The sequence below is a fragment of the Carettochelys insculpta genome, chromosome 2 (genome assembly GCF_033958435.1).
Source record: "Carettochelys insculpta isolate YL-2023 chromosome 2, ASM3395843v1, whole genome shotgun sequence".
In the NCBI taxonomy this organism is placed as follows: domain Eukaryota; kingdom Metazoa; phylum Chordata; order Testudines; family Carettochelyidae; genus Carettochelys; species Carettochelys insculpta.
Window position 1 is genome coordinate 166,002,070 of NC_134138.1, and position 14,825 is coordinate 166,016,894.

General features: G+C 38.9%; 1 protein-coding gene across 2 annotated transcripts in view; it reads right to left on the reverse strand.

Moving 5' to 3' along the window:
* Positions 1–571: 571 nt before the first annotated feature.
* Positions 572–14,825, reverse strand: part of SDHA (succinate dehydrogenase complex flavoprotein subunit A) — a 30,186-nt gene continuing 15,932 nt past the window's right edge. For both annotated transcript variants that reach the window (XM_074987995.1, XM_074987996.1), the window contains 8 exons: positions 12,992–13,160; positions 11,889–12,084; positions 10,375–10,546; positions 7,573–7,691; positions 5,023–5,134; positions 3,624–3,754; positions 2,858–2,971; positions 572–1,675 (listed from right to left, as the gene is read on the reverse strand). In XM_074987995.1, the coding sequence (XP_074844096.1) occupies positions 1,589–1,675; positions 2,858–2,971; positions 3,624–3,754; positions 5,023–5,134; positions 7,573–7,691; positions 10,375–10,546; positions 11,889–12,084; positions 12,992–13,160 (1,100 nt within the window). In that variant the 3' untranslated portion in view covers positions 572–1,588. The remainder of the gene's footprint in view (positions 1,676–2,857; positions 2,972–3,623; positions 3,755–5,022; positions 5,135–7,572; positions 7,692–10,374; positions 10,547–11,888; positions 12,085–12,991; positions 13,161–14,825) is intronic.

A 14,825-nucleotide genomic window follows, 5' to 3' on the forward strand; every position in this document is an offset into this window, starting at 1 on the left:
ACAAGAACTGCCACCAAGCACTGAAGACAAAATGGAGAGCAGCAGCTACTTGGCACCCAGCACAGCCCTGAAGGCAGAACCATACCACCAGTAGCACAAACGTAAAGGTGACAATGTGAAATGTCCTTTTTTTTCCCCCCTACAGCAGACTTGGTACCCACTGCAGCCACCGCCGCAACCATTGTGGGACTGAGAGCCCTGCCACCTCCTGGTGGGGGGATGAGGTGGAGGAAGGAGAACCTGGCTCTAAAATTCTTGAGTAAGAATTGAAGTGGGAGGAAGGAAAGCCTCCATGCAGAATACCTCTCAATAAGTGATTGCCAAACAGTGAAGGAGAGTGTGAGCCCAGAAGGTGGGGCTCCTCTTAATCCCTGCCTCCAGTGAGCATGGTCCTTCTGCATGAGCCCCAACCACAATTCTCAAAGCACAGAACTTGTGCATAACTTGAGAAGCCTGCCCCCATAGTTTGAAAACTGCTGATCAAGAGTAAAGAAGCATATCATAACTGGTTTAGAGGATCAAACTGTGCTGCAGTCATTTGATCAGTTAAAAAGATTTCTTCATGCAAATGCACAGTATGTAACAATATTTAATTACAATATTCACGTTTGTCATCCCCACTGAGATTAGCAAACAAGCGGTATTTGTGTGCCAAGGAAATTCTGTAATGTATGTGTTTCATTGTATACTGCTGACAAAGCATGGTATATGTTTGTAATAATGTTAAGCTATAAAGAACTCTGTTCTGTGACTGACTGTTTATTCCTTGGTAGGAAGGAAGATGATAAATTCTCTCAGGAATTCTCTAATTTATCCATCCTCATAAGGAATATGGTACACCACAAGAATATTCTGTAAGCCTTTATAGTCCCAACAGTTTTGACCTAACTAAGAAAATGTTCAGCTTATTCAGTCTCCATTAAAACAGAAGATATTTGCTCCAAGAATATACCTTGTGTTAAAAACAGTCAGGTTTCCTCAAATAAATAAGGATAAACAAAGTCATATGCAATGCACTAACAAAACATAAGGGGTGCTTTAAATCTTAGATCTACAAAGTCAAAACTAGAATAACCACATTAACTAAGGTAAATGACTGATATGCAACAGGGCAAACTTACTTTCCTGGAAGCTTAACTTAAAATCTCATCCCCCTAATCATTAAATACAAGTCTCAAAAAGCACATTACAGTAACCTACTTAAGTTTAATTTTTAAAAGAGACTGCACATTCAAAATAAAGGGCATTACGTTAATTTAAAAATGCAGAGCCCTAAAGTAAAACAAAAAAAGAGCAAAAGCAAAATAGTGTAACAAGGAGGACAGGTTTAGATTTTATTTCATTATTAGTTTTGCATGTATGTTCACTTCCAATGTTTTGGCAAAGAAACAGAGAATTGGTGTGCAGCTTTGTGCACTTCAGTTTAATGGTGATATGCCAGCCACTGAGCAGAGTATAAGTGAAAAATCTCTGGACAGCATTCTTCAACTATCACTAACATGACAGTAGCTTTATGAATATGTTCTCATATACCAGCAAGCTTTGGCAGACACATAAATTACATGATTTACATATTTAACCATCATTATTAGTAGGAACGAATAGCAGGTGGCACTGTTGCACAGTCTTCTTCATTTAAAGTTTTGTCAATTACAGGTCTGTATTTCAAAGTCACCTAAAAACATAAGACAGTGCATTAATTAAGGAAAGCAAACAAGTGCATCAAATCTAAAAATAATATGGAAAATACTGGCAATTATACTAAATCAAAATAATTAAAAATTTGTACTGGCGTAATATAAACAGAGTTGGTCAAAAACTGCTAGTATTGTGGAAAATGCAGAAGTTTCTACAATTGCCCAAAAACCTCATTTTTTGAGGTAACAATCTTTACTTTTTTCCCATTTCTTGTACTGCATCAAAATTAAAAATGACTAAAAAGGAAAACTTGCAAAAAAATTTTTTTCCCCAAAAACACTTGTTTTAAAATCAAAACTGTTTTGAATGAGAAAAAAATCTGATCTGCTGTAATAAGCAAAATTTATTTCCAGTTTTCTTCTTGCCTCCCTGTCAGCAAGGTCTTGAAGAATTGAGGCAAAATCTTTGAGGGAACAGAGTGCCTCATGTCACTCCACAATAACCTTTCTGATCATTTAAGGAGATTAATCACCTGGAAGAGGTGGTGATTCTCAGTACTCCACATTAGAGGGGCATCGATCATGCCCGCTGTGTGCAGACGCACTGGGGTAGGGAAAGAGGGTGTTCTAAGAGCAGACATTTTTAATCCATTCCTTTTTGAATTCATAAATGATTTATGCTAAGTATGAAAATGTGTATTACCCATGCATACGAATTTTGAACTACTCTATTCTAAGATGAAAAGCCACAGGGCCACTGGACACAGCCAGAGCCCCCTGACCAGCCCCATGATAGCTAGGGGAAGGAGGAGAGCAGGGGCTGGAGCCCCCTCCCAGCCCCAGGGAGCCCAAGCTAGGAGAGAAGTTGGAGCTGCAGCAGCCCTGGACCTCCCCTGATCCAGCAAATTCTCTTGTTCAGGCAATATCAGGTCCCAAACATGCCAGACAAGGGAGGGGTAAACCTGTATTCCAATTCCTACTACAAATGCAAAGGCAATTCGTTAAACAGCAATTTAGTGATGGTCTAAAGAGAGTCAGGAATGACTCACTATTTTATATACTTAAGTTCTACATATACTCAAAAAGTACAGTGTAATTGAGAAAAACTGAATGTGGTCCTTCAAGAAGAAATTTCAACTCATTTCCACAGCATCCATGCAATTTCTTTCTGACAGCAATAGGATGGGACAAAAACCCCTCCAAGCCCAGACTCAACATACCTTCCCAGTCTTGGCATCCATAAAAGAAAGGGTGTGTTTTCTCCAGTGCTCTTCAAATGGTTTTTTCTGTTGTCCTTGGATTGGCTTGGAAAAGTCATATTCATCTATTCTTACCTAAGCAGTAAAGAAAAATATGCTACAGCTCAGAAACTGCATTTTGCAAATGCATTTAATAACTACCATCAAGATTAAGTCCCAAATATAATGCTGTTATATCAATTATAAACTAAGATTATGGTGTTTTACTACATTTTGAGTTAATTCCTGTTTTTATTTCAAAATCAGAACAGCGCTTCAGCAAGTTAAGTAGGATTGTAACTGAGTATGTGGAAATTCTCGAGTGTTTTTTGGTGTTTTCAATCCTGTCTATGGATCCAGTGACCTCCTCATAGCTGTTCTTACCTACATCAGCATTTCAACAATAAGATTTAATAGGACTGACCTGGAGCTGTGTTCTCATTACATATATTCCCAGCTATTCTGGTTACTGAGATACTGCTCAGTGTGAACGGGTAATATGGATTTACTCACACAGTTCCAGTCACCAACCAGTTTTACAAGCTTGAAGCCAACAACAGGAACACACATTTAAACATGTCTTAAACAATCTAACGTGCGAGTTTCAGAAATAAGAAATGCAAATTGCCAAAATCACCGCCTCCCCGAGCTTAAATACAACTGATTTAAGACCAAGAAATATGTGTTTGCTAAGAAAAGTTGGTCCCATGTATGATAACCTCTTTATGAGGCAACACGTTTAAAGTACCTTGTAGTCCTCTCTGGCATGAGCACCACGAGATTCTTTCCGAGCCTCTGCACCATAAATAGTTTGCATAGCACACAGCATCAAATTTTGCAGTTCCAAGGTCTCCACTAAGTCAGTATTCCACACCATACCTAGCAAGATATTGCACTACTTTGAAATGTGTCCTGGCAGGAACTGTAACAACTTCAGATCTATTCTTTTTCCATTGATACTCAGAAAACAGAGCACTGTAGTCACAGTGCAAGTTCTCCTATGCAATTATGAACACACCTCAGTCAACTTGAAAATTTCTCTCCAGGTCTTTCATAAGCTGGCCATCCTGCTTAACTGTGCAAAAATAGCATGTATTGGTTTTGAGACATGCCTGAGACTATTGGAGACAATCGTGAGACTGAACTCAACTACCTCCGAGTCAAAAAGAATTATTCAGGACTGAGTATGTGCCAAAAATGAGGTTGAATCTTGCATGTCATATGTCAAAACACAATTCTGACCTCACACTCAAGCAGAGTTGGTTTCAAATCATAAGATTTGGTTCCAAATTTAAGGTCACTTTTTTTTTTTTTTTTTTTTTTTTTAAAGTGGGGGGTGGGGTGTAGCTGGGCAAAAACTTTTCAAATAGAAAATTATTGGTATTCTCTATCCGTACACGATGGATATAGTCTACACATTTAAGATGCTGTATAATCCAAATGCAGGAATCACAGATGAACTGATATGAAGACATTCATCCTTAGGCTCTAAGTTTTACATCAAGCTTCTCCTCTCCTTGGTGTCTGACAAGCACTACAGCCTGTAAGACAGCCACTTCAAAATGTCCAGTTTAAGGCACATCTTTAAAAGCAGCTACAGAAAGAGAAAAGAATTTATAGATGATTAAGTTAGGTCATTTTGTTTAATAAACCCTTATCCTATTTTTTGTAAAGGAAAAGATTTTAAATCCTCAGAGAGTTTAGTGAGACTGGATTTGTGTGTGTCTTTTTCCCCAAATATGCACCTGAACATTGTTAACAAGAACAAGTTGCCATTACCTCGTTTTCAGGATGTATTTATAATAAATCAAGACTAATATCCTTCTGCATATTTGAAGCAAAAAAAAAAACAGTAAATAAGTTCTCTGTGAGGGAATGATATCTTCGGAGTCAAATGTAAGTAGTGCTTGCTAACTTACAAAGTAGAAAGTGTCAGATGTTCACAAACATCAGGTGTTCTTCTAATCTACACACACATTCTTTAAAACATTTAAAGAAAATCTCTAAAATGTTACATGAAAATTCAAATGGTTAATGCCAATTTTGTTTTGAAACTGTGATGCATGCACTTGCATGTGCACACACACAGTAAAACAAGTATGCCCAGGGGTAACAAAATGAATACACAAACCACTGTAGAAATGTACCTCTGTCAAATGTCTTCAGGTCATCCAAATCAGAATAAATGCGGCTGAGTTTCTCACATCCTTCCTGTAGTACAGAACCTGTTCGGAACACTGCAGCATGGGTTTGCATTGTCTGCAAGACACCAACGTTAAAAAATACAGGTTTAACCTCTCGGGACCTGACCAGTGCTGGACCACGGGAGGTCAATGTTATCTAGAACATTACCAATACTTCCACTGCTTACTGGGCTCTTAGACATTTTAGGGTAGATTACAGCTAAACAGCACAGAACAGTGAGAGCCAGAATTGGTGGCTGTAAACAGACTTTATGGGACCATGGGAAACTTGGCCATATCAATGATAAGTAGTTATCCAGCTAACTAAAATCATGCCAGATTATGGATGTTGCCAGAGAAAGTACCAGACTAGAGAGGTTCAACCTGTAGTACACGTCCAAAACTTATACGAAGTTTCAAGAAAGCATGATAATGTCTCTCAATCTCATCTGTTTTGCAAAATTTTCATCTCTTTTCTAACTTCTAGTCATCTTAGTTACAAAAATATTCTGCATGGGAAGTAATGCCATGATGCTATAATTCAAAGAGAATTCTGAAATAGTTTAAAAGCCAAATATTCCCCCTTCCCCATACACTTCTGCAAGAACAGCAAGTACTGAACAATGGACTCCCAATTATGTGACATACCCCCTTGAGGATGCCACAAGGAAAATTTGGCAGGGCCTTGGCCAGCCCCCCACAGGGGGCAGGAAGGGAGTGACACCCAGCTCAACTCCACTCTCAGCTTTGCTCAAACCCTACCCCCAAGCCTGGGCCCCCAGCTGCAGTCTGGTTACAGCTCCAGACCTGGCCCTGGACCTGTCTTGCAAGCCTCACCTCTGTTCTCAGCCCCCTTACCTTTGTCTGCATCTCCCCCTCCTGAGCCATGTCTCCGTTCGGTGAGGTGGAAGGGGAGAAAGAAAACACTCTCTCTCTCTCTCACACACATTCAGCACCTCATTAATGCCAGCAGCCGTGGCACTTGGAAACTGACGCGGCTTGCAGGCGCGCGGCTCATCCCGACGGGCTTCCTTTTCGAAAGGACCCCGACTACTTCAAAATCCCTTTTTTCCTAACAGCAGATAGGAACAAGGGGATTTCAAAGTTGCTGGGGTCCTTTCAAAAAGGAGCACCATCTGGACGAACCATGCAGCGGTGAGCCGCTGCTATTTTGAAGTGCCATGGCTGCCAGCATTCTAATGAGGTGATGAATATGTATTTCAGCGCTTCATTAGTAAACTTTGAAAAGGCCATTTGCATGGCCATTTCAAAGTTTTGGGCTACTGCAGACACAGCCCACATGTTTACTGCAAGGTTCCTGTATGTTCCTCTGAATGATGAAGTATGGCCAAACATGGAATAAAGGACAAGATGGACCTCCAGTCACATCCAGTATGGCAGCTCCCATGTTCCCAACAATGTTGAAGTGGCCATCTTACTACATTACACTTTATGAATGTGGTATTATTGTAGCCATGTCAGCCCCAGGATACTAGAGAGATGAGGTTGATGAGGCAATATTTTTGTTGGTTCAATAAAAGATATTACTGTCACTCAACTTGTTTACATTTCACTTTTACAGCTAGGTGTTTCTTTCAGGAAGTAACAGTCTTGGCTACCAGGCAGATCCATATTCGATGATTTGCAAACAATCACATAGATCTTGTCTGAACATACTCATAAAACATGGTTATAGTCTGGGTTCCAGAAGCCAAATCTAAGTGATGAGCATACAGTAAAACCCCTTATATATGCACAACAACTTGCTAACAGATGCTGAGCTTGAAGCATAATTCAAAGAGCAAGAACAAAGCATTTTAGTGGCGAGTATAAAAATATTTCATTTGTAGATCAGAAGAGGAATGACTGTTTCAAATGGAAAGAAGTGGCATTTCTACCTCCTAATTTAAAGATAATGATCTTTTGGGCACGTGATTTGAGCAGAAGGATCTTTATGTAGAAAAAAGCCTGATATTTATAAACTCCATGTTTTAAAGTCTGAGCTTCATTCTACTACGTACCAATTTAGTTTTCCTAAAGACCTAGGCTGCGTCTATACTAGCAAGTAGTTTTGGAAAATCTGGCCTTTTTTCTAAAGAACACATGGAGTGTCTACACACAAAATGCACTCTTTTAATCAGAACTCAAAAGAACGCAGCTCTTCTTCTAGAAGCCCTCTTCCACTTCAAGGTCAGGAAGAGCATCTTCTTTTGAACGCTTATTTAAAAAAAAAAAAAAAAAAAAACATGCAAGTGTAGATGCTCTGCAAGCCCCCCCCCTCCTTTTTTTTTTTTTTTTGAAAGGGTAGTCCTCATGGCACTGCATTTTTTGATCACTGGCTCATTCTTTCAAAAGAGCAGGGGCTGTGTGGACGTTGTCTGTTGAAAGACCTTTTTTTGGAAGAGATCTTCCAGAAGAACTTCTTTAGAAAGATCACTGTAGTGTAGACATAGCCCCACAGTGTACTTTAAACATCAACCTCATCTCAAAATACTATGCTACAGTGATCCTTACCTTCTGCATATTAAGCCTCAGTTCTGACGTTCTTATATTTCCATTGGCAAATCGCAGTTTGTCAAGATTCGCAACAGATTCTTCACCAGCATTTGGTTTAATTGAGGGAACTGGTTCTCCTATTAAAGGTAAACAACTTCAGTCTTCTTATACAATTATTTCAACAAAACCAAGATTTAATGGTCACGAGCCTATGGCAATTTTACACAGCAGTAACTATTTTAGCAGGGTTTTTTTGTTCACTTTTAGTACAACAAAGTAAGAAAAACTGACATTGTTTCTTGATAGACAAGGATAAATGGTCTTTTTAAAGCTAATGACTGTACCCAGAAAACAATGAACCCATCTATGCTGAGAGAAGGTATGCACGTGTATCTTTGTATTACTTGGAATGCTTATGTGAAAACATGAATTAAGGATTTATCAGTTCTGTGTGTTAATTCTGCACTTGAGCTTATTAGAAGCATGTTGCATTCCAGTCTGCAACTCACATTATCTGTGACCTTAGTCAAGTTACAGCCTGTCAGTACTGTGCTTCAGGTTCCTCACTTGTAAAGTTCATCAACTACTGACTTGCTTCATGGGCATGGTGATACTCAGCTCATTTACACAGCACTTTGGGATACGAAGAATCATTAAAAGTACAATCAATTAAACTTATTTGTGATGTCAAACATAGCATTTTTAACTTCTGGAAGGAGATAAAGCCAGGACTTGTAGATTAACCAAAACAGGCTTTCCATACTGCTATTTAGTGTACAGTTTTTATATCTTGAACATAGCTTACATATGATATGCTAATTCTACTGCACATCTGAAAATATATTTAACTTAATGTATACATAGAATCTTAAGATAATTATGCTCAGAAGTAAGACAATAAAAATTCCAGCCTCTACTGACACCCTATCCCTGATATCACTTCTCATATTGTCAGAGAACACCCCACCAATAGTGACAAAGAGGAAACCAAGTTTTAATCAATGCTACAGAAGTATGTCACCCTATCCCACATATCTATCCAGTCACATCTGCATTAGGTGCTCCAGGGGTCTAAGATTGATAATTCCAGAGTGTATAAATTACTAGAGACTCCAGGAAACCCACATGATGGGTGATGACTCAAATTCATATTGAGGGAACAAGAGAGGTATAGCTGAAGGGGTAGATAAGGGCAGAGGGTAACACCTACATATACAGAGAAGATGCAACAATTGTCACTGCTGACAGAAAGATGTGGTGAAAAGTCAGCTCTCTGGCTTATACCAGTTGATTCACAATTCTTACAAAAATATTAGCTTTAAATAGCCACAACCATTATTGGAAAGCTACCAGTGGGGAGGGTGAGTGGCAAGAATTAAGGTCAGCACTAACCCTGTGAACTGACAGGAATTTCGTGACTTATTTTAGATGTATTTGATGCCTAGGTTGTTTTGTTGTTGTTCTAAAATGTTCTGCTGTGATTTAAATTACCTCAACCTGAATGCTCTGAGTTTTATGGCTGAGGTTTATATAGGCTGCATCTACACTTGCATTCCTCTTTCAAAAGAGCCATGCAAATGAGAGAAATAAAAATGCAAATGAGGCACAGATTTACATATCTGGCACCTCGTTTTCCTATTCTTTCAAAATGAAAGCCATGTAGACATGGCTCTTTCAAAAGCCAACCCCTTCTTTGAAGGTACCCTTCCCTCTCTTTTTCCATGGGAAGAGGGGTCCTTTCGAAGATGGGGTTTACTTTCGAAAGAGCCGCATCTACACCGCTTTTCTTCTTTCGAAAGAATATGCGAACGAGGCACCAGATATGTAATCTGCACCTCATCTGCATTTTCAATTTCCCTTACCTGCATGCTGCTTTCGAAAGAGGATTGCAAGTGTAGATGCAGCCATAGTGTCCCTGATATCAGAAATGGCTGGGAAGTGAGCCTGCCATACAATCATATTTACATCTCATTTCTTCTCCCTGGCTATTATTAATAAAGTCTCTGAAGAAAGAGCTATTCCAACTCAGATTCTTAGTTGCGACAAACTATAGAAGGAATGTACACTCATGTACCCCTCTTCAGCCCTGTCCCACCACCTGAGAAGATGTGGTTTTAATTACAGGATTTTATACATTTACACATGTAAACTAACTAGAAATGAAGGGCACTGTGCTAACCCTTTTAAGGAAATTAAATAAAATGTTCTTCCGATCCAGAAAAATCAGTTATTAAAATCAAAACCTACAGTAGCAGTTTTTAAAGAGCTCTTGTTTTCAGATAAAACTAGAACCATACAAATTACAATCAAAAGCTCTAGATATTAAGTCATCCTCTAACTTGCTTTTCAGAGTCACAGGCATGCTGCAAACAGCCATGCACCTAAAGGAATGGATGTTAACTTTTTAAAATGTAACATGTTATATACGCAAGGCTGCAGCAAATGTCATAATCTCAGACTAGTTTAATTGAAGAGTCAGTTTGCACTGTATCCTCCACCTCAAAATGCAGTATGTTCCAAAGCTTTGTTTTGTAAAACATGCGATAGTTATCAGTAGTCTTAATTTTTTCTGGGTTGAGAAAAGCTTCTCAATCACTTCTTCGAGTTGCTTTGGTAGAATTGTATTTCCCTGCAACTCAGTCTGGTGAATTCCTGAATATGTACAACACAAATAAAAAATTGCAACAGCTTTATATTAATAGTCTAGCTAATAATCCTCTATTTAACAATATGAGGCAACAGAATGCCTTTTAGGGGATGGGAATTTATAACAATTTGTCCAATACAATTTTAAGGACTTAAGCTTGAAGAGTGTCTTACCAGGCTTGCACACTTCTGCAATACTAAGGGCACAAGCACGACCAAAGACCACCAAATCCAAAAGAGAGTTTGCTCCAAGTCGATTAGCACCATGAACAGATGCAGAGGCTGCTTCACCACAAGCATACAAGCCAGGTACTACTTGATCTTTGCCATTTACATGTGTAATTACCTGTAATTTCAGAAGAAATTGATTCAACATGTTTGCAAACTCTTCTGTAAAATAAAGATAATTTGTAGTACAGTGTCAATGTTTTGTTGTATATGAATGTTAGTTATTTATGTAGAAAGCATGAAGTAAAAGAAATCCAAAAAGCAACAGATCTAAAACGGGGAAGGGCACCTCAAGAGAACAATTAATTCAAAAGTTGTATATAAGAACGTGGTATAAATTCGTGGTTTTGCCCACCATCTCTGTGAGACAAAGTACTGCAGTTCACCAAAATATTTCATAGCAAAATTAGGAGCACAATGGAAAGCAAATTGGACTTTTTGTAAGAGCATGTTTTCAAGGTACAAATCTATATTTATTTTAAAACCTGATTAAAATAAACTAGTCCATGAAATCAGGCTGGTAAATTCACTCTGCCTGACACTGGGACTGTTCGCAATTAAAATTAACATTTAAATGCCAGTGAACTCAGATTGCAGTAAAGGCAGAGATCCCACACAACCTGAATCCTTAATCATCTGTAGTTCAAGCTCACCCATAAAATAATTTTTAATGACACAATACTACCCTCATCTAAATAATCTTTCACACTACCAGTATAAAGAAATTCTGCATATTTCATGTATGTTAAAAATATATTTCGTGTTTTGTACAGCAGTCCCTTGAGTTATGCAAAGGCTGCGTTCCCACACACACCCTTGCGTAATTAAAATTTCAGGTAAGTGGGGGCGGCTTTTTTTCCCCTGGCAGAATACACGTTCTGCAGCTAGGGAAGCAGAAGGAGCACCAGGAGCTCCTTTTGAATGGTAAGTCCTGGGGTTGGCGTGGGCCATGGGAGGGGCGGGGGTTAAAGCCCGGTGCTGGGTTGGGGCATGGTAGTGGGGATTACCGCCTGGGGTGGAGTTGAGCCGGGGCCACACAGCCCCATGCGGGGTTGACCGGAGCCAGGTGTTGAGGGACAAATTGGTGAGCCAGAGCCACAGGGGTTTGAATCGAGGCAGGGGTGTTTGAACCGGGACCATGCAGGGTTGAGGGGGAACAGGATTTTGAGTTGTACTTAACTCACTATGCACAACTCGAAATCATGCATTTCAAGGGATTACTGTATATTTTCTCTGGATTTCCATCTCCATGGAAACACTTAGGTGACAACTTATTTACAAGACAAACCAAACAACAACATTTTTCAAGTTCTCTTTTCATATAACTTTTCAAGTTATGTAATTTAACATACTTGTACACATATACTTAGTAACATGCTCAGTTCAGACTAATTTTACAAAAGAACTAATATTCCCTACTAGAGAAACATGATTTCACAATATTGCTTCATGGTAATTACCTGCCCTTTGTAGTTAGTAGGAATACCTCCCATATTATAATGCACAGTAGGGAGAACAGGAATAGGCTCTTTAGTGACATCCACACCAGCAAATATCATGGCTGTTTCCGAAATTCCAGGAAGGCGCACTGCTAGCTGTTGTGGTGGTAAATGGTGCAACTGCAAATATACGTGGTCTTTTTCAGGGCCACAACCTCTAATGTAAAAGGAAACATGAGGGCAGGTTGAAATACTGGGCCTCTGCAGAATTCCCCCTATATAATTCCCATTTCTAAAGCACCCAACCATATTATCTAGACACCTTCTAGAAAAATTTCAGTCGTATACAGTCATCTGCATGGTAATGTGAAACACAAATGTCAGAAAAAAAAATCAGTATTTAAGTCATTTTATTTTTACTCTGCTGCCAATAAATATTTGGGAGTTCAAAACTTCAATCTGATTCATGACCAAATTTGTGTGTCTATTTAGGCATCCTGTTTATAAAGCTGATGCATCTGGAAGCATAGAAAAGCATCAATAACTGACATCCTTCCTCAGCTTCTGTCCACTTTAAATGCCTCCTTTTACTCTTTCCTACCATCCTCATGAGATTGCTGTATTTTAAAGCAAATTTTCAAAAAACACTTCAATATAAAGTCTGTCCTGCAAAGACATTGGAAATACAGAAATTTAGAATTTCTAGATAATTATCATCCTATTTAGAAATTAGATTATCTAGTGAATTACCAGGTGAATGTTAAGAACATCTGTGTTATCTTCTGATGGCAGCAAAATAGCTAACAGTTATGGGCCAGATTTTCTAGCTCCTGCCATTTTCAATGAGAGCTGCTGCATGCTGAGTGTTTTAGAAATTGGCCTATAAGCTTTGATTTTCTACAAAGACTCTTCAGAACTTCCCTGATATCCAAATTAAAAGGAAGCTTAATTTCAAAAAAAAGATTTCTGCCTAAAATATATGTAAAATCTTCAGCTACCTACCAGTTCAACTTGGCTACTCGAGATGATCAAACGTCTTCTGTGAACTATCATATAACTCCCTATCTGCTTTAGCCAAACGTAAAAATGCATTCTCGTCACTTCAACTGAAAAATTCAACAAACCTTCCCTCACGGATTTCAATTGTCATAGAACGAGACACTACATCTCTGGAAGCCAAGTCCTTAGCGACAGGTGCGTATCTTTCCATAAATCTTTCACCTTCACTGTTAATAAGAATGCCTCCTTCACCACGGCAGCCTTCTGTAATAAGACAGCCAGCACCATAGATGCCTGGAAAACAGGAAGCAGCAACGTAGTAAGTACTTCATAAGAATTTTGTAATCTTAAATTATTTTAAGAATGGAATTATTCAATTTAAAAAAAGAGAAATAATTTTTATTTTATGGAACCATCTGTAATATAGATCTTTTGGCAAAAAGGTTCCCTGTTCTTTGCAGATATCTCAGACCTCACAAAAACTCCATATAGAAACAAAAAGCAGTCAGGTAGCACTTTAAAGACTAGCAAAATAGTTTATTAGGTGAGCTTTTGTGGGACAGACCCACTTCTTCAGACCATAGCCAGACCAGACCAGACTCAATATTTAAGACACAGAAAACCAAAAACAGTAAGCAAGGAGGACAAATCAGAAAAAGATAATCAAGGTGAGCAACTTCTAATTCCCTTAGACGAAGGGTCAATGGGCACAAAACGGACATCAAAACACTCCAGATGCACAAACCAGTTAGTCAACATTTTAATGGAATGGGGCATTCTGTCAATGACCTAAAGGTATGTGTGTTACTGAAGAAGAATTAGCGCACCGTTCTGGAACGGGAAACAGCCGAGCTGGCTTTTCTATTCAAATTCGGCACATTAACACATGGTTTAAATCGTGATGGGAACTTTGAGTCACGATAGGGGCTCGTCTGCATACTTGGCTCATAGCGACTCAGAAAGTTCCCATCACGATTTAAACCATGTGTTAATGTGCCGAATTTGAATAGAAAAGCCAGCTCGGCTGTTTCCCGTTCCAGAACGGTGCGCTAATTCTTCTTCAGTAACACACATACCTTTAGGTCATTGACAGAATGCCCCATTCCATTAAAATGTTGACTAACTGGTTTGTGCATCTGGAGTGTTTTGATGTCCGTTTTGTGCCCATTGACCCTTCGTCTAAGGGAATTAGAAGTTGCTCACCTTGATTATCTTTTTCTGATTTGTCCTCCTTGCTTACTGTTTTTGGTTTTCTGTGTCTTAAATATTGAGTCTGGTCTGGTCTGGCTATGGTCTGAAGAAGTGGGTCTGTCCCACAAAAGCTCACCTAATAAACTATTTTGCTAGTCTTTAAAGTGCTACCAGACTGCTTTTTGTTTTGATAGTGTATGGACTAGCATGGCTTCCTCTCTGTTACTATTCTAACTCCTTATAGGATAGTTATCCATAAAAAAAAAAAAAAAAAAGAGAAACATGCAAGGTACTTACACAAAGTCCATGACTTGTGAAGACTCAACACCACTGAGACGTATACATGGTAATATTTACAAGATAATGCATATATTTTGAAAGTATGTTTTATGGACTTTAAATAAAAATTAGTCATGGAGGAAATATGTCTCAGATGACCCATTCAAGCAAGGTAAATGCAGAGCTGGAATAGCCCAGAGAAGAGTGCTTAAGTGGTTGAAAGGCTAGAGAGGTGTAAGGGAGCCGACACTCAAAACAAGAGAGATTCCCTTTTCCTGGCAGCAGGGAATAATATGTTGTCTCACAGTCCTGGCTACCATGGTAACTGTCACACCACTGAGTACTTCAGTGTTAATGTTTGAAATTGCTTTCTAGCATATTCTACACTTGGGCCTCAGCTCTCCTAAAAAAGAGAGTCTAAATTTTAATTTGTGACCTCCTGCCAAAGCAGGTATTTTGTAGAAAACGTGAGTTTAAAAAAAAGCCAAT